We start from the raw sequence: 18940 nt of genomic DNA on the forward strand, positions 1-18940 counted from the left end.
TTAAATTCCTAGAAGTAGGATTGTTGGGATAAAGGGTAAAATGTACAAATGCATATTGGGCAGCTTGTCCTACCGGGAATTCCTGGCTGAATGAAATGGCCTTTCCCATTCATAAAGCATTTTCTTTCACACATGTTACTTATGAGAGCCTCTTACAATAGCCATGTCAGTTAAGGTCAGTAGGTATGATTATGATCCCACTTACAGATGAGGAAACTGAGAAATAAAGTGAATGTCCAAGGTTAGGCAGCTCACCTGTACATATCGGGTGGGATCTGAATGCTGACTTTAAATCCATTGCTATTTCCATGGCATTGCAGTGGCTGCAGTGGCTGCAGTGGCCAGCAGCGTTTGCTGGGTGAAATCTTTCTCTTTGATTAGTTGACATAATAGTATATTAGATACATTGGGATTAACAAAATATCATCAAAATGATTTTCACCTGTTCCATTTTGCTATTCTTTAAATGTGGCTACTAGGAAATTAAAAATTACATATGTGGCTCACATTAGGGTCTTGCATTATCTTTTTGGGGGATAATTCTGCTCTAGGCCATGTACCCAGACATTTCCCACCAAGATTTTTCATCTGAGGGAACTGGGACCTAGCCCTGTCATGGCTTTGCTTGTCGAGCAATTGGAGATAAGTCTCTCCTGTCTCCGGGACTCTTTCCTAAACTGGATAGTGAGTGGTTTGAATCAGATATGCTTATAGCTTGATTTAGCCTGGTTTTGTTTTTGTTTTTAAATAGGGCGAAGTGTTAACCATTTCCGAGTTACTTACCACCTTTCAGTTTTAGATTTAGATGTCTCTAGAAAAATTGGGAGATTTGATAATCCAAAATGTACATGGCGACAAAGAGCTGGAACCAAGTTGGGGTTGCTCCCTCCGGATGGGGAGGGGGTGGGGGTGGGGTGGGGTGGCCGCTCAGTTAGCTAGAGTCCCCAGCACGCCTTAATGTTATCCCAGACCTGCTTTATTCATTGACATTTCTTGCCATGCCCGGGAGTTTTCGGAACTTCCCACTCCTGAATTTACCCTTTCCTTCTGATCTTTTGAGCCAATATTCCACTATCCATGCTTTTTGTACATACAAGGATTTTTCTCCTAGTGTGAGAATTCCTCTTACTGGTTTGAGTCCTTTTCTTTTCTCAAGAGTGACTTTTAGAGGAGCAGCAGTTCTGAAGACAGAGCTGGAAACGTACATTGAGATTAGGAAATGGCTCACGGAACCCTTCTTGATTGTGGTCTGGGGTTATCGGATCCAAGTATGAGAAAGTCAGCTTTGCATGAGGACATGACGTCTGTCTTTAGTTTGTAGGACAATTTCCAGATCAAACCAACAGGAGGCTGCCAGCTCGCAGGGCGCGTGCGCAGTAGAACAGCCTGCAGCTGTGGGCGGCATCGGTATTACCTGCTTGGGTTCAGTGGACCTGGGATTAGACAACGCCTTTTGGATCAGGAAAGGGGAGAAGAAAGGGGAGCTGTGTGCATTATAAGTAAAAGAAAAGCCAATGAGCCACAGGCAAACAGCATTGTTTGCATTTGTCAAAGGCTCTATACAATGCCTTCCAGATGCCCCTGGGAAGGCTGGCCACAGTCTATAGCAACTGGGCAAGGATGAGGGGCAAGCAGATGGGCAAACACCTGACTCGGACACCTCCAGGTGGCTGTTTCCTTCTCCACTTGTGCCTCGACATTGGGAAGCTGCCAGAGGAAGCTGGAGTTCAAATGAGGAAAGATTTTGCCTGCAGCTGCTTGTGGCAGCCCCAGAGGGGTCATCTGGGGTTAAAACTCAAAGTAGAGGCAAGGTCAGGGTTGAGGACCCAAGTGTACCATTTTTTCTGTAGGCAGATTATGGACAAGTGTTCTCTTGGTTACACAAGGAGGGGGCTTGCATCCTCTGGATCTCTGTTCTCCAACTGAGACGTGATCAGTTACACATAGGTTTCAAGGAATGCCTCTCTCAAATCACCTGTATTTGCTGCACCTGCTCCATGCAAGGCCCATTGTTAAGCACCCTGGAAGCTACCAAAGTGAATACATCTTAAACTGGCGGCCATGGGGAGTCTTTGGAGATTTTGAAGCAGAGAGTGACTGCATTGGAACCATATTCCCCCAGATCCCTCCTCTGTTCTCCAGAGTCCAGAGTCCACCCTCCATGTCGTCCCTTTTCTTCTTCCTTAGGAGGCAGTGTGGTCAGAGGCAGGGACAGGACTCTGAGGTCAGACTAGAACAGCCTTGCTTATTAAGTTTCAAACCGCAAAATGCAGCTACTTATTCTGCTTGTAAATAATATGGCCTAATTCCTGAACCTATCGGAGACTCCAGCAGCTCAACAGTGTCATCACAGAACAGGATCCTTCTGTGTTTCCACTCTGCCACCTTCAGTGCTTGTTGCTTCATGGTCACAAGATAGCTGCCACAACTCCAGCCTTCATGTCTGCAGTCAAGGCTAGAAAAAAGGGGAAGAAGGAGAGTAAGCAGGCTTTTCTTATTCTGATCTCTTCTGTCAAGAAAGCAAAAGCTTTTCAGTAGTGCCAGTAGACTTCATCTCACATCCTACTGGCCAGAATTGCCACGCCTAACTGCAAGGGAGGCCAGATAGCGAGTCTCTGGTTTGTTTCAGTGTCTTTAGAAGTAAGCGGTAAGACAGAGGGGGTGGATAATGAGCACTGGGTTGGCAACCCAACAGTAAGGGTGTACCCAGTTCTCCAGATTTCCAGGGAGCCCTTTCATCTTTCCTTCATTGTTCTCTTCCCTTCTGGAAGAAAGGGTTTTGGGGTATGGTGGGGTTGGTTGCCTGCTTTTAGTAAATTTCCATCGTTGTATCCCCGCTTCCAGGACCCAGGTATTTTTCATTTTTTGTTTTCCCCATAGACAATGAGTTGAGTATTGGCAGGTTCAAGATTAAGGCAGAATGCCAAGACTGTGGTTTCGGAAGGTCCCTTGGAACTGCTTCTCCCAGCCAGACAGAGGTACCCACCCAGAGCTTGAACTGCCAGATGAAACCACAATCACCGCTAAGAAGGAGGCTTGTGTGTGTGCCCGTGTGTGTGCACGGGTGCCATGTCTCCATCTCACCTCCTGGGGCTCGGAGCTTCTCAGGGCTGCTCAAGATGTGAGTCCTTGTGTTTTTCAGGTTTGGGGTGATCCACTCAGTGTTCACCAACCTGCTTCTGTGGGCCAACAGCGTCCTGAATGAGTCAAAGCACCAACTTAACGAGCACAAGGAACGGCTTATCACCCTGGGCTTCGGGAACATAACAATAGGTGAGTGGTAAGAGTTGCCTGGCTGCCATCTTGGAACAGCTTGGAAACCTGCAGAGACCAAAATGTTCACAGATGCAGGGATAGGTTTCAAAGACCTGCAGGGTCCACCCAACTCACCATTGGCCGGACAATCCTCTGTTGTTGAAAATCTTTCAAAACCTCCTAAGTCTCTCATCCCGCCTCCATAAGTAGGGTGTACTGAGCATAATTAAAGGTTTCTTCAGTGACTCGGGGACTTGTCAGATCCAGGGGTCATCGTTATAATCACCATGTCTCATGGTCCTGTTTGGTATGGAAATGAATGCCTTTGTTTACAGCTGTGGAAGATTGGTGGTTGTTTCTGTTTGTGTTTTTAATTAAACCTCTATTACCAGTCCTTTCTACTGAAAGTATAGCTTGTAAAAGTCCATAGAAGTCTAATGGTATGTTGTGGTTAATTGGTTTTCGTTCATTTGAAGTTTTTATTTAATTCTACTTAGTTATAATTTTGGCCCATCTTTATTCCCCCTTGTTTCTGTTAAGTGCCTTTAGCGTGACTCTTTTCATTTTGTTCCAAAATTTTTCAGCATTTGTGATCTGTTGCTTCTATATTAGAGCACTGGGGTTGAGAAGAATGTGTGGTAGAGGAAGGTACAATGTACAGGGGACTGATGTTTCAGGTTTGGGTCTTGTTTCCATCATGTTCTAGCTGTGTGACCTTTGGAAACCACTCAGCCACTCTGAGCCTCCCTTTTCTCTTTCATAAAGTGAGGGGACTTGAACCATGTACTTTCCATGAGTCCTTCCAGCTTTAATGTACTGCACATCTGTCCTCTCTGTACAAATCCAGGTCAATCCCGGAGAGTAACTTTTTTTTTTTTTTATAAAAAATATGTACTTTGTTTATTGGCAGCATTGGGTCTTCTTTGCTTCGCGCGGGCTTTCTCTAGTTGTGGGGAGCAGGGGCTACTCTTCCTTGTGGTGCATGGGCTTGTCATTGTGGTGGCTTCTCTTGTTGTGGAGCACAGGCTCTAGGCACACGGGCTTCAGTAGTTGTGGCGCATGGGCTCAGTAGTTGTGGCTCGTGGGCTCTAGAGCGCAGGCTCCGTAGTTGTGGCTCACGGGTTTAGTTGCTCCGCGGCAGGTAGAATCTTCCTGGACGAGGGATTGAACCCATGTTCCCTGCTTTGGCAGGCGGATTCTTAACTACTGTGCCACCAGGGAAGTCCAAGCTTGATCCTTTCAAGACTTGTTTATAAGCTTTGTTAGGGACGGTTTAGAAGAGCCTTTATGTGAGTTTAACCCTATTCCTAAGCAAGGACTTTCCTGAATGTCATGGGTGTTCAGGAAGATTTCTCCCCTGGTTGGCTGGAATTCCAATGTCCCCTTGACCCCTTTGCAGTTGTCTAACTCCATGTAGTCTCCTCCCTGGTGGTTCTATTTTGCCCAGCTTCACGGAGGCTCCCTTCCCATATTCAGGTTACTGTTCAGCCATGGTGCTGAAGGGAACCCCTGCAGATGTGTGGAGTCTGCACCCGGAGAGCAACTTTAAACCCGTTTCCTCACCAGTGGGGTAGGGATGACAAAATCAGGCAGATGAGCTGCATGTCTTCACCACCCGCAACCAGCAGCCCTCTCTTGGGAAGGCCATTCTCTTTGGGCTTTATTTCCTCATTGGTATCAATAGCAGTAACAGCAGTGACAACAACAAAAGGTTTTGTTAAGCATTTTCTGAGTGGCTGGCATATTAAACTCTTGTCCCAACACTTTGAGGTAGGCAACACTGACCTCATTATACAGAGGAAGGCATTGAGCCACAGAGAAGTTAAGTGACTAACCCAAGATCACACAGCAAGTGGACGATGGAGCCAGGATTTGAATCCCAGCAGTCTGGCTCCAGAGACCTTGGTGAAGATGGAATTAGATTCATTTATGAAAAAAGGTCTCTGTCAGCTCTAACATTCTGTTAATCTGAACCTTTTCTCCTGAATTCTTCCCTTGTCTTTTGCATTGTATTGTATTGGGAAACTCCTTATGAATTGAAAATTGCAGTGTTCTGCAAAAGTGAGGTTAATTAATGCTACCACCAAACTTTTTTTGTTTGATTTTATAAGTAGTACATACATATCATAAATTAAAACAATGACAAAACGTAAAGGAAAAATCCACAATAACACCTACCCAGAAGTGCACTTAAATGTTAACATCTGGTTATTTTTTGGTAGTGTGCTATTTATTTATTTATATATTCAATCGTTTTTTCTACAATCTATGATAAGAAATAGATTTTACATTGCAACCGAAATGCACACATACGTGTATGTGTGTACACATGAAATAATAATCTTTCTATATGAGACACTCAAATTTCTATTGTATTTGATTCCATTCATTCAATCCTATTTTATCCATTGCAATTCCGTTAAAAACACATTGGTTGCTACCCTCTAAACTGATTTCACAATTGAGTTCTGAGTTGTGGTATGCATTTAAAAGTACTGGATATACAATTTCTTATTTTTTTCCCATTGTTGTAACAATTATTTTCTTGTATCATTAAAACACAATTATAATTTGTGATGGCTGCCTATTATTCCATTGTAAGGATGTACCAAAACTCATTTAACACTTTCTAAATTGTTATACATTGAGGTGTTTTTCTTTCTCAAAAACAGGCAATAAAATTTCACCTAATGCTTTGATTATATTTTTGACTTGTCCCTTAAGATAGATTGGAATTACAGGCCAGAGACTTTATCTATATCATCTTTAAGGCTTTTGTTGCATATTTCATTATTTACTTACAGCTTTTCCCCTCCTCGTTATGAAATGGTCCTTTATACCATTGCCAAGTGTCTTTCAGAAGGTGAGTCCTATCTTGTGCCACACTTGCTGGCTTTGGTTATTCTCAAGAGGAAAATCTTTGCTCATGAGAGGCATTTTCCCTCACAAAGCTGTTTTTAAAAAGTAATTTAAAAATTACATGCCAGTCATATTCATAGAGAAAGTTTAGAAAATACAGTAAGGCAAAATATAGAGGAAAACTTACATAAAATTGTTTGTCAATTATATCTCAATAGAAGTTTATTTTACTGAAAAAAAAAAAAAGAAAAAAGAAAAATCACCTGCCATTTTTCCACCCAGAGATAACCATTATTAACATTTTAGTTTATGTCCGTCCAGATTTTTTCTGTCTATCTCCCTGTCTCTCTCTCTCTATATATAAATCTATCACCAATATATCTATAACTTATAAAAACGGAGCCATACTCTAGCCTCTTCGGCCAGCTGCTTTTGTTCAACGATGTCTTCTGAACATCTTTATGTGTTGATAAGTAAATTTCTAAATTTCTAAATTTGCAATGGCTGGACAATAATCTGATATATGAATAAGATCTAATTCATGTAATTAGTACTCTTTGGGGGGTATTCATGGCTGTCAATTTAGCCATGATATTAAACGTGACAAAAAGCCATGAAACAAAGCTTTTAATTCAACGGGCAAACCCAAGCATCAATCCACAGTGAGAATATTTTTTCATGGTTTTCCACTTCAGCACTGAACGTGCTAATCGCCCCCTCCTGTGGTCTGTCTCCCCTCTAGTTTTAGATGACCACACGCCTCCATGTAACTGCACACCCCCAACCTTCTGCTCTGCCATCTCCTATGGGATCTACTACCTCTACCCTTTCAACATAGAGTATCAGATCCTGGCCTCCACGATGCTCTACGTCCTGTGGAAAAACATCGGGCGCAAAGTCGACAGTCATCACCATCAGAAGATGCAGTTCAGGTCTCACGGGGTCATGCTGGGCTCGGTCCTGGGCCTGACCGCGCTGGCCGCCACCATCGGGGTCGTGGTGGTGTATCTGGTTCGGATCGGGCGTTCCAAAACCAGGAGCGAGTCGGCACTCATCATGTTCTACCTGCACGCCATCATCTTGCTGATGCTCATGGGGGCGGCGGGGCTGGTTGGGATCCGGATTTATAGGCTAGATGAGCAATCACTAGATGAGTCTAAAAATCCAGCCCGCAAACTGGACACGGACCTGCTGGTGTGCACTGCCTCCGGCTCCTGGCTCATCTCCTGGGGCTCCATCCTGGCCATCCTCTGTGCCGAGTCCCACCCCCTGTACACCTGGTACAACCTGCCCTACTCCATCCTGGTGGTTGTCGAGAAATACATCCAGAACCTCTTCATCATCGAGTCCATTCACCGAAAACCGGGGAAGCTCTCCGAGGACGTCAGAACCCTGCGGGTGGTCACAGTCTGCAATGGCAACACCACATCCCTCCCTTCTTCCTGCCTCAAGAGCGGACCTGAGGCTGGGGACACGGCTCCGCAGGGCAGCGAGATGCCACATGTGGCCAATGGAAATATGTGTCTGAGAGAAGTCGGTGGCAAAGAGGCAGAGGAGAAGAGCTGGGAAGTGGCCCTGCGCCCAGCCTGCCGCCCCCATTTCCTGCAGGGCAATGCCCAGAGAAGAGTCTTGAGGAATATTGCAGCCTTTTTGTTCCTCTGCAATATTTCGGTAATCTGCATCAACTTATTTCTTCATTAAAAAAAATCAATCTATTTTCAAATAAGGAATGAAGGCAGCTTGTAATCAAAATAATTTAAGTGTAAGGTTAAAATATTAGGCTGGAACATAGGCTTATCTTCTACAAATCTGCTTACTGAGTATCTGTGTGCCAGGGGCTGGGGTAGGAACTAAGAATTAAAGGTGAGAAAATGCAATCTCTTTCCTGAAAAAGGTCACAGTATTAGTGGGAGAGGGAGGAAAGGAAAAAATATAATACAGTAAATATGGCAGATCCTGGGATAGGGCTATCTGTAAGGTGGAATGGGAGCATGGATTTGGGGAGGGACTTCAATAAGTAGGGGATGCTTGAGGTGAGATGGAGTCTCAGTTAGGAGTGTTTTTGGCTGCAAATAATAGAAAGCTTGATCAGCAGTATCTTCAGTCTTAAAGAAAAGTATTCTGGAGGTTGGCTGCTCAGGGTTGGCCTGGCAGCTGAACTCCATCATCAAGGATCTAGGCACTGTTCACCTTTCTACTGAAAGTGGTTGGAGTGGTGCTTGTTGCCACATGGTCACAGGATGGCTGCAGCAGCACCAGGCATCACGTCTGGGTTCAAGACAGGAAAACAGAGGGAAGGATTGGTGCCACGTAATATCTGTGATTGATGTGACCACTCCTAACAGCACGGGAGGATGGGGAAGTGGATGGTTTGCTTTCTAGCCTCCACAGTGGAAGATAACAAGGTAGAAGAAGATGTACAGGCATCCGCTCAACATTGTCTGCCTCAGCCTCAAGGAACAGTTGGAAATTACCAACTCTGGTCAAGGCAAGGAAAAGTCTTTCAGCAGAGGGCACATGATGTGCAAAGACACAGAGGCAAAGGACACCATGGCCTATTTGAGTAGCACCAGCAGCTTAGCATGGATTCCATACATGTGAAGCAGAGTGAGAAACATGATGGAGGTTCTGGTTAGATGCATTTGGCTTGAGCAGAGCTTATGCCTGGCTGAGTCTGGTCTTCATGCTGAGGGCAGTAGAGGACCCTCTCAAATTTGTGTTTTAGAATGATCCCCTAGCAGCCGTGTGCAGGAAGGATGGAGAGAGGTAAGATCAAAGTCAGAGAAACTAGAACAGAAGCCCCCACAGCTGTCCAGATAGGAAATGATGGGAACTTGAACCAGGGCAGTGCTGGTGGGGATGGGGAGGAGAAAAAGGAAATACGAAGCATCGTGTGTTGTTGGTATTTGTTCTAGTGGTACACAGAAGGATGGCAGGGCTCGGTAAAAAGGAGGCGGACGCAGCCTTTGGTGCCACGCAGGCCTCTGCAGTGACTGTGGCTGGTGGAACCATGGCGATGGCCCAGCCCACAGGGCCGGCCCAGCATCACAGCCAGCTTTCCGCTACCAGCCTCCGTATCAGCAGGGCTGCTCTGTTTCCCCAGAAGCTTACTGGCTCTTAAGTATCTCTCCCTAATATGAGTTAGTGCATGCCCAGAGGCTGCAACTTTTGATATTACCCTAAGTCCACACAATTGGGAGGGTCCACCTGAAGCTGAAAGGGCCATGTGTCTACCAACCAAACCCGATTCTTGCTTCGGCTCACCTGGACCTTGGTCCCCCTTCAGGTCAGCAGATAACAATGAGGAGCTCTGAAGGGAGAAGGGGTCCCAGGAGAGTGTGGCTCCAGGTGGGCCCTCTACTTTCACCTTATAGACATTTATGGGGCACCTGCTGTGTGCCAAGAACTATGTGGGTGCAGCAGTGAACAAAGGACTGAAACAGGAGTGAGAGATGCTGATAATTACAGCAGGGCTGCATTTTACGTGAAGCTGATATTCCAGAGGGGGGTGTATCAGCTCAGATTCTTATAAAGTCAGAGCTGGTTCTAGAGTTCCCTTAAAGTGTATATTTTTTATGAACCCCGAGGTATGACGATCTCTCTTTTCAGCACGTTCAGGAAAACCACTTTCCCTGTGCTGCTTCTTTGCTTGACCACCGGGTGATACACTCGGTTTGCATTTTTTGTGCAAGCTTGACTGAGAATAGCACTGCTTGCGATCAATACTAGATTCAAGTGGCAATTGATGATATGTTGGGACTCGAAACCCAGGTTCAGGGCTCTGGACCAGAACCCATTTTGTCTCATCTCTGTGCTCTGCCCCTCATGGCCCCAGGCACTGTGTCCATTCTCTGGGGAGTGAGCCAGGGGACAGAAATCACTGCAGGCTGATGCCTTAGGATGCCCTGAGCTAATTCCACGGGCAGCATTTTGAAATGCTCTGCTTGATCCCATGTTGTGCCAAAGGCACCTGGCGGAGGCTGGAACTGCTACTCTCCGGGACAGGAGCTGGCACAGTGCACGGTTCCGTAGCACTGAGTGCGTTCACATGATTGTGCAACCGTCACCGTCACTCACCTCTAAAACGTTTTTCACTTTGCAAAACTGAAATTTTGTACTCATGAAACAACTCTCCGCACCCTCTGCCCCATCCCCTGGCAACCACTGTTCTACTCTCTTTTTCTCTGAGTTTGACTCTCTGGGTACCTCATGTAAGTGGGATCATACAGGGTTTCTCTCTCTTGGCCCGAGGACCTTCAGGTTCATCTATATTGTAGCCTGTGAAGGGAGAGGGATGCCAAGAGTGGCTCCCAGGTTCTGCCTTGAGTTCCTGGGTAGATGGTGATGCTATTTATGGAGACTGGGGTCTCCAGAGGGGGAGCCGGCAAGGGAGGGGGCTCAGGTGGAAGGAAGCATGTGAGTTTAGTACTGGACATGTACAGTGGTAAGATCTCTCTGAACATCCAAGTGAACACAACCAACAGGCAGATACTTTGGTTTTCCATTGCTGTGGAACCAGTGACCCCAAATGTATGACAAAAACAGCAGCCATTTTATTATATCCCGTGACCTTGTGGGTTAGGAATTCTGGCGGGGCTGGCCCCCTGGTACTGATTGAAGCAGCTGGATGGGCTGCTTGGGTTACAAAGTCCACGGTCTGGGGCCTTGGGTCGGGAGGCTGAAAGGCTGGCCTCAGCTGGGACTCGAGCTGCAGCGTATTCGTGGGGACTCTCCAGCATGGCGGTCTCAGGGGAGGTGAACTTCTTAGGTGGTGGCTCAGGGCCCCAGAGCCAAGCTTCCAAAGGATCGGAGGTGCCAGGGTCTGAAGGCCTGGGCGTGGACATTGCATGGCACCATTTCTGCCATATTTTGTGGGTCCAGCAGTGACAGCATCCACCCAGATTCAAGGGAAGGGGGCATAGGACCCCAAGGGGATGAGAAACAAGAATTACAGCCAACTTCACAGCAGATGGAAAGATCTGAATTTCAGGAAAGAGGTCCATAATCTCCCCTTCCTTTTTTCTCATTTCCCCTCCCTTTCTGAAAATATAGCCTCTGCGTGCCTACTGTGGGCCAGCACTGCTGTGAATGGTGAGGGTATGACAAGCCCCAGAGCTCTGGTCTTCCTCCTATGGGGCTTGCAAACCAGATGGCAGGAAGAGCAACAAGGAGTCAAATAGGAAAAATGCCTATAGTGAAGCGTGCCCTGCAGGGAACTAAGAAAGGATGGTGCATGAGGAGGTGCTTGGATGGCCAGGGTAGATCAGAAGGCCAAGTTGGTGGGAAGGGCCCTCTCAGGCGGTGGGATTAGAGCCCAGAGCTGGACGGCAGAAGGAGCCATGGGTGCTCCAGGCAGAGGAAGCCGGTGCAATACCCCAGGTGGGAGGAGCTTGCCTCCTTTGAGAAGAGGAGGAAGGGCATGTGACTGGGGTGTGTGAGTGGGTGGGGGACAATCCCGGGGACAGGGTTGGGGGTGGTAAGGGACCATCTTACATAAGTAGTTAATCTGGTGCTGAGTGGTGAATAGACTGTGGGCTGAGAGTCTAAGCAGGAGGCCACTGCAATGGTCCAGGTGAGAGATGGGGATGGTGGACTGGCAGGTGGAGAGAAGTGGGCAGATTGAGGATTGATGGGTCGGGTGGCAGGCAGATGGTGATGAGAGTGGGCGAGGAGATGAGGATGATGCCTGAGTTTTGACTGAGCCCCTGGGAGGAAGATGTTGCCGAGGAGACAGGGAGAAATGGGAATGTAATGTTGAGTTCGAGATGCATTTTAGACAACCAAGTAGCCCATGGGATATCCAAGCCTGGAATTCTTGAGGGTGGACCAGGCTGATGATTTAGATTGGGAAGTCATAGGCCCACAGCTGGTATTTACAACCAGGACTGAGTGAGATCATCAGGGGTCATGGGTCATCCGTATAGGGTAGAGAAGCGGACCCAGGAATGAATGAGCCCTGGGACCAGCCAACATTAAGAGACTGAACAAAGGAGGAGGAACAAGCCAAGGAGGGTGGAAGAAATAGCTGGCATGGGAGGAGGACTCCTAAGGACCTGGAACCCAGAGAACACAGTGGGCTAAAGATATAAGCCTGGGAGGGTTCTATATGGAGATGTTAATGAGAGCCACGTGTATCAGTTACCCACTGCTGTGTAAGAAATGACCCCCAAACTTGGCAACTTAAAACAACAGGCATTTCTTATTTCACAGCTTCTCTGGCTCAGGAATCTGAGTATGACTTAGCTGGGTGGCTCTGCTCAGGGCCCCTCACAGGCTGCGGCCAAACTGCCCACCAGAGCTGCAGTCATTTCATGGCTTGATTTTGGAGGGGCAGGGGGTCTGTTTCTAAACCCAGGATTCAGTTCTTGGTGGGCTGTTGGGCTGAGGGTTTGAGTTCCTTGCTGGCTGTGGGCCTGAGAGCCCCCTCAGTTCCTGGCCACGTGGCCCCTCCATAGGGTGGCTCATGTGGCAGGCGGCTTCCTCTCTTGCAAGAGGGGATGAGCAAGATGGACTCCAGAGTCTTTTTGTAACCTAATCGCAGAAATCACATCCCATGACTTGTGTCATATTCTGTTGGTTAGAAGAGAGTCACTAGATTCAATCCAACTGAAGGGGACAGGGCTCCACAAGACTCCCAAGAGGTGGGACCAATGAGGGTCACCTGAGAGGCTGCCTGCCACAGTGCGGGGGTGGAGAAAGTTGTAGAAGTGTCAGTGTGAGAGGTAAGCAGGTTTAGGAGCCCAACAATTTAAGGGGAGGTAGAGGAGGAGGAGCTGGGACAGGGGGAACCAGTGTTGTAGGTTCCATGAGCAACAAAAATAATAGGCTATTACTCTATGTTTTGCAGACTTAGTTGCCATTTTATTCTCATCTGAGCCCTCTGAGATGGGTGTTAGTATTCCCATTTTATAGATGAGGAAACTGTGGCGTGGAGATGTCAAATTATAGTCTGTAAGTGGCAGGAACCCAGGGCTGGTTCCAAGGCATGTGCTTCTCCTCTTGATCAGGGGGATGTGGGTGGGGCCTGGGTTGCCTCTCTCCAGAAAAAAGACCCCAGAACTCACCAGCCCAAACTCATGTGGCTGGGACCCCCAAGCACCAGTGGTGATATGTAGAGATGGGTGTGGGAAACAGGGAGCATCGCTGTAGGAGAACAAGGGGCTTTGGGAACACAGAGGGAGTTCCTGCCTGACTGGTTAGAACAAGGAGGGCTTCCTGGAAGGGGAGGTGTCTCAGGACTTGGAAGAAGGTAGGACTTAGCAGAATAAGGAAGACAGGGAGTCCCTGATAGACAAAGAGGCAGGAGCAAAGCTCTGAAAACTGGGGAGATAAAGGCACATTTGGGGGCTGTGCACAGCTGGGGGTGGGGGGGCCCGAGTGAAGGGCATGATGAGGGATGTGGAGACATGGACGGGTGCCCGATCTCTGAGGGAATTTGGACTATCTCCTGAAGGCATTCGGAGCCCTGGTGAGTGACCAGCAGAGGAGTGACAAGGTCAGATATGTGCTTTATAAAGAGCACCCTGCAGCCACATGGGGGTGGGGTGTGTGGATCGAAGGCGCCCACTGGAGTAGGGGGATATGGGAGGCATTGCAGCAGTCCAGGTGGAGAGTTCGAGGACCAGGGTGAGGGCTGTGGGGATGGAGAGAACCAGGTAGGTCTGAAGAGTGTTCATGCAGGATTGGGGCTCAGTGGACTGATGGGATCCACAGAGATCAAAAACACTGGGCAGGGGCTGGTTACCCCTGTGACAGGTGTGGTTCGTTCTCCCTGAGTCCAGGTCAGCGCCTGGGTCTGTGGGGGATCCCGGGCGGCTGCTGGGACCACCTCCTCTTCTCTTACAGCTCTGGATCCCTCCCGCCTTCGGCTGTCGCCCCGAGTACGACAACGGATTGGAGGAAGTTGTCTTTGGCTTTGAACCCTGGATAATTGTGGTCAACCTGGCCATGCCTTTTTCTATTTTCTACCGAATGCACGCAGCTGCCTCCCTCTTTGAGGTCTATTGTAAGATATAATCTGTGTCCACATCAAAGACTGAGGAGAGAGCTAACAAGAGAATTCAGTAGAGCCACCTGGGAATGGCGAGGTCTGGCAAATATTGCCTTACAAATGCGAGAAGGGCTGCCTTTTGTCTGCGATAATTGTTTTTACCCTGAGCTGGAATTGCCCATCACCCTGGATGAGTGTAAACAAGTCAGATCAAAATCGATGAGGTGGCTGAAATCTGCCCCGGATTAGTGAATTCTACTCAAACCCAAATTATTTGATCTCCTTCGAAATGAGATCCTCTGTTTTAGAAGAATGTGATTGCAGGTTGGAAAAAAATATATCCCGTTTGTTTTTCATCAAAATAACTTTCTGTTATCATGTTACTATATACAACCTTTTCCTGACCATCTGCATAGTCTAATCACCTTAAATTTTATCCTTCCCAGAGCTGATGAATGTAGCTAAAATCATGTTTAGTTTATGTTGTACTTTCTGAAGACGTTTCATTTTTTGAAGTTATTTTTATCATCTGGATTGAAATTTGTGTATAGATCAATATAAAGACATATTTCTCACCTGAAATTTTGGCACATTTTCACTTGTGATAATTTTGAAGTGTAAAAAAATACCCTTTTACTGTCTTTCTATCACGATAAATGTATACATGCTTATTTTAGAAAGTTTGGATATTTCGGAAGAGTAGAGAGAGAAGAATCACCTAGGAGGTCATTGTTCAATTGACAATCATTCTTTTTCTTCCAGTTTTCTTGAGACGTAATTGACATACAACACCATATGAGTTTAAGGTGTACATTAATGATTTGACTTACATACATCATGAGATGATTATCACAAGTTTAGTGGACATCTGCCATCTCATACGGATACAAAATTAAAGAAGGATCTTGACAGTCTTCTGTTTTTAACATCTTGGTGTGTTTCTTTTAGCTGTGTGGATACACACAATTCTTTTTATTGTTGTTTTGTTTTATTGTTGTATTTGTTATACTTGCCAGTGATGTGACATATTCAATTTTGTCTGCATTTTCCTGTCACTTGACAATATGGCACAAACCTTTCCCCCCACATTGTTATAAACTCTTTGTAAATATCATTTCCATACTATATTACAGTCTATCAAGTACCATAATTAACTTTGTTTCCTATTGTTGGTATTAGAGTGTCTATAACTTTTCATTTTTATAAGTGACTCTGCAAAAATCAACCATATATGGAAAACATTTTTTATATTTAGAATTACTTAAGATATATCCTTAAAATCAGGATGCCCATCCAAAGGTTATAAATAGTTTAAAGCCTCTGAAGGAATACTGACATTTGCGATGGCTTTGCATATGCTTTTTCTTAATGCTTTTAAAATCAGAATAAAATTAGTTTACTTACTGTAAATACTAATGTGACCATATTTTCATCTGAGTGTAGTTATATATATATATATATATATATATATATATATATATATATATATACAGTGGGACATTAAGAAACATCAAAATTTTTACCTAACTGATATACTTTATATTCATTTTTGAAAAAACTAAGAAATTGGCAGATAGACTAAAACCAAAGTAAAACATTATCTGTCATACCTTCCATCTAGGGCGGTGGTCCTCAACTGTGCGTGATCTTGTTTTCCAGGGGACTTCTGGCAACGTCTGGAGACATTTTTGTTACCACTCGGTGGTGGTGGGGGGGGGCGTTACTGGCATCTAATGGGTAGAGGCTACAAAAACTGCTAAACATCCTCCAATACGCAGGACGGGACTGTCTCCACCACAAAGAATTATTCTGCCCCAAATGTTAATAGTGCCTAGGTTGAGAAATTGTAATCTAGAGGTAACAGCTGTTAATTTTTGGTAGCTATTAGTATACACACAGTCACAAGTGGTATTGCTTTTATATATATTGTATTTGCATGTAACTTGCTTTTTCAACCTTAATACACCAGCATGCTTTGTAACTATTTCAGGGTCCCCATGGCATTGATTCTCACACGTTTGGATGTATTAGAATAATTTAGGGAGCCTGTTGGGATTCCTGCCTTCCCAGCTGGAAGGTCAGCGTCCCTTGGGCTCCAGTGGAGTCCTGGATGCTTAAATAAGCATCTCCGGTGATGCCAACTACCCTCCAGAAGCATCCCAGGAGTCCACAGACCTTGAATTAAGACTCCTGAAGGACATTCCTCAACACTGTGTTCTCTTCTGCAGTGGGACTTTGGAGGGCTTCAAAGTACATTCCCTGGAGGGAGATACCATTCCTGATTTAGTCAAACCCTGATGTTGGACATTTAGAGACATGTAAGTGGATTGCTTCTTTGTTTGATATTATAAATGATATCATGGCAGGCATCTTCTGCTGAGTCTTTGTGCACGCTGGTAAATGACCCTGTGTGAGAAGACTGCAGGTGAATGCCAATTTCTCCAAAGGATCCCATTTTGGTTGTCATTAATTTCCCCCTGTTCTAAGCACATCAGTACAGCCCCAGGGCCTCAGCCTGTGGGTTTTGGGTCCTGCCAAAGAGATATAGGGAGTCACAGTAATGCTGGGAAAAACTGGTCCAGGTGTGGTGGTTTTGGGGTGGGCATGGGGCACCATCAGAGCTTAGAAAAGTCAGCACAGTGTTGCTGGGCCCAGGGCTTTTGAGGAGTGATCTTAAAGACAGATCATCTCATTCCTAAACAGGAAGAGCCACAGCCTCGGGGGTGGCTATTTCAGCCAGGCAGCTTCGACCCACAAGTAGTCAAGCATCCTGACTCAACCAGCTTAGGCACCAAGGAAAATTTATTACCTTAATATCAATGCAATTCACAGAAGAGGAACCAGAGTGTGCAATTAACAAGTGTCGAGATCTCAGGGCTAGAATAAGAGCAATACGAATTAAAATGTTAATGAGATACCGTTTCCCATTCATCAGACTGGCAAGGGTTGGTTGGCAAGACGTGAAAGAAAGGGAACTCACATACCGGTGGTAGGAGAGTAAATTGATAAAACCAGATTGAAGAACAATTGGCAATACTGACTAGGGCTAAAGATTCATGTTCCTTAAGACCTAGCAATACCACTTGGTGTGTGCCCCTGAGGTACCCTCACTCCTATGTGGTCATCACACATAGGAAATGTGTGCAGAAATGTCTACAGCAATAGTGCTTGCCATTGGGAAAAACTGAAAACAGCATAAGTGACCATCAGTTAGGAGTATGAATAGATAAGATAGATACATTATGGACTATTCTTACAATGGAATATTACACAGTAGTGAAAAATGAATGTGCCAGAACAACATGTATCAACCTGGGTAATCCTCCAAGACAAGGCTGAACTAAGACTGAAGAAGCATAAAGATATAACTTGTATGATACCATTAATATAATGTTTAAGAACAGGTAAAACAGGGACTTCCCTGGTGGTCCAGTGGTTAAGAATCCCCCTTCCAATGCAAGGGACGTGGGTTCAATCCCTGGTTGGGGAAATAGGATCCCACATGCTGTGGTGCAATGAAGCCCGTGTTCTAGAGCCCACGTGCCACACCTAGAGAGAAGCCCAAGCACTGCAACTAAGACCCGACACAGCCAAATAAATAAATAAACATAAAAAAAAAAAAACAGGCAAAACAATTCCTGATATTTAGGGGATACATCCATTTGCAGTGAAATTAAAAACACACATCAAGAAAGGATACACCCCAAGTTCAGTGTAGTGGTTACCTGTGGGCTGGGAGGGAGGGAGGGAGGGAGGGAGGGGCAGGACTGGAGTGGAGAAAAACAGCTGAAATGTTTGATGTCTTTGACAAAGTGACTGGTGTAGAAATACTCATTATGGTTTCTTCTGTGCTTTTTGATATGCATGAGATATTTCATAATAAAAGCATTTGAGAGAAAGAGGAAAGAAAGAGAAAAGAAAGTCAACATAGGGAAAACGAACTTAGAGTCATCAGAGAAGGTGAACTTGCAATATTCACCCACCATCGTTGGGAGGAGGGTGTCAAGGCCACTACCGTGTGGTCTCCTCGGCAGCAGGTAGATCCCAGAGGTGGAGGAGCTCAATGCCATTAGCTGTAAACATCACTCAGCTCGCTCCCCAGGGATGATTCCCTGCTCATCAGGAAATGGGTTCATTTTCCCATGTGGTTCTTCATTGTGGGGGCTGGTGCCCTGGGCACTCAAGTTACTAGAAAAATCTCTTACTTACCTGTTTTCACCTGTTGCAAACCTGACCAGGGAGGAGCTGGCAACTTGAGTTCATTCATCACTGACTTCCGTCAAGCCAGGATTTGAACTGGTGATTTTGGGATACCATGGCTCTTGGTGAAGCTGAATGAAAGGGCAAAAACTTTGGAGCTGGACACCCAGGACACAACTAGCCCCCGGCACCTGGGTGTGCATTAGAAAAGATTTCCCTTCCACAGGACCTTTTATGAACTCCTGGACTAACTCCCACCAGCATCTGCCTACTCGTCAGTGCCTGGAGGTCAAATTAGCCTTCTTTGTCTCCCCACCGTGAACACTGGCCATGAAGTCCAGTTGGAGTAATTACTACTCCTGCCTGCCTTACTGCATAACACTTCAAGTTCACCAAGGACCTCCAGCGTCTATGTCTATGAAGTCTCACCCCTGACCTCGCTGGATAAGCATTACTACTCTATTGGAAGTGGGGGAGGGACTTCCCTGGCGGTCCAGCGGTTAAGAATCTGCGCTTCCACTGCAGGAGCCACAGGTTCGATCCCTGGTGGGGGAATTAAGATCCTGCATGCCCCCGGTGCGGTCAAAAAGAAGAAGAAGAAAAAAAAAAAAAAAAGAATGAGGGGGAACTTTTGCC

At 46.0% G+C, this 18940-nt stretch overlaps 1 protein-coding gene across 1 annotated transcript in view; it reads left to right on the forward strand.

The window, feature by feature from the left end:
• OTOP1 (otopetrin 1) overlaps positions 1–14130 on the forward strand; it is a 35818-nt gene extending 21688 nt beyond the window's left edge. The window contains exons 4-6 of the mRNA XM_057706718.1: positions 3143–3273; positions 6857–7785; positions 13960–14130. Of these exons, the coding sequence (XP_057562701.1) occupies positions 3143–3273; positions 6857–7785; positions 13960–14130 (1231 nt within the window). The remainder of the gene's footprint in view (positions 1–3142; positions 3274–6856; positions 7786–13959) is intronic.
• The last annotated feature ends 4810 nt before the right edge of the window (positions 14131–18940 follow it).

Source organism: Hippopotamus amphibius, chromosome 13 (genome assembly GCF_030028045.1).
Source record: "Hippopotamus amphibius kiboko isolate mHipAmp2 chromosome 13, mHipAmp2.hap2, whole genome shotgun sequence".
Classification (NCBI taxonomy): Eukaryota; Metazoa; Chordata; class Mammalia; order Artiodactyla; family Hippopotamidae; genus Hippopotamus; species Hippopotamus amphibius.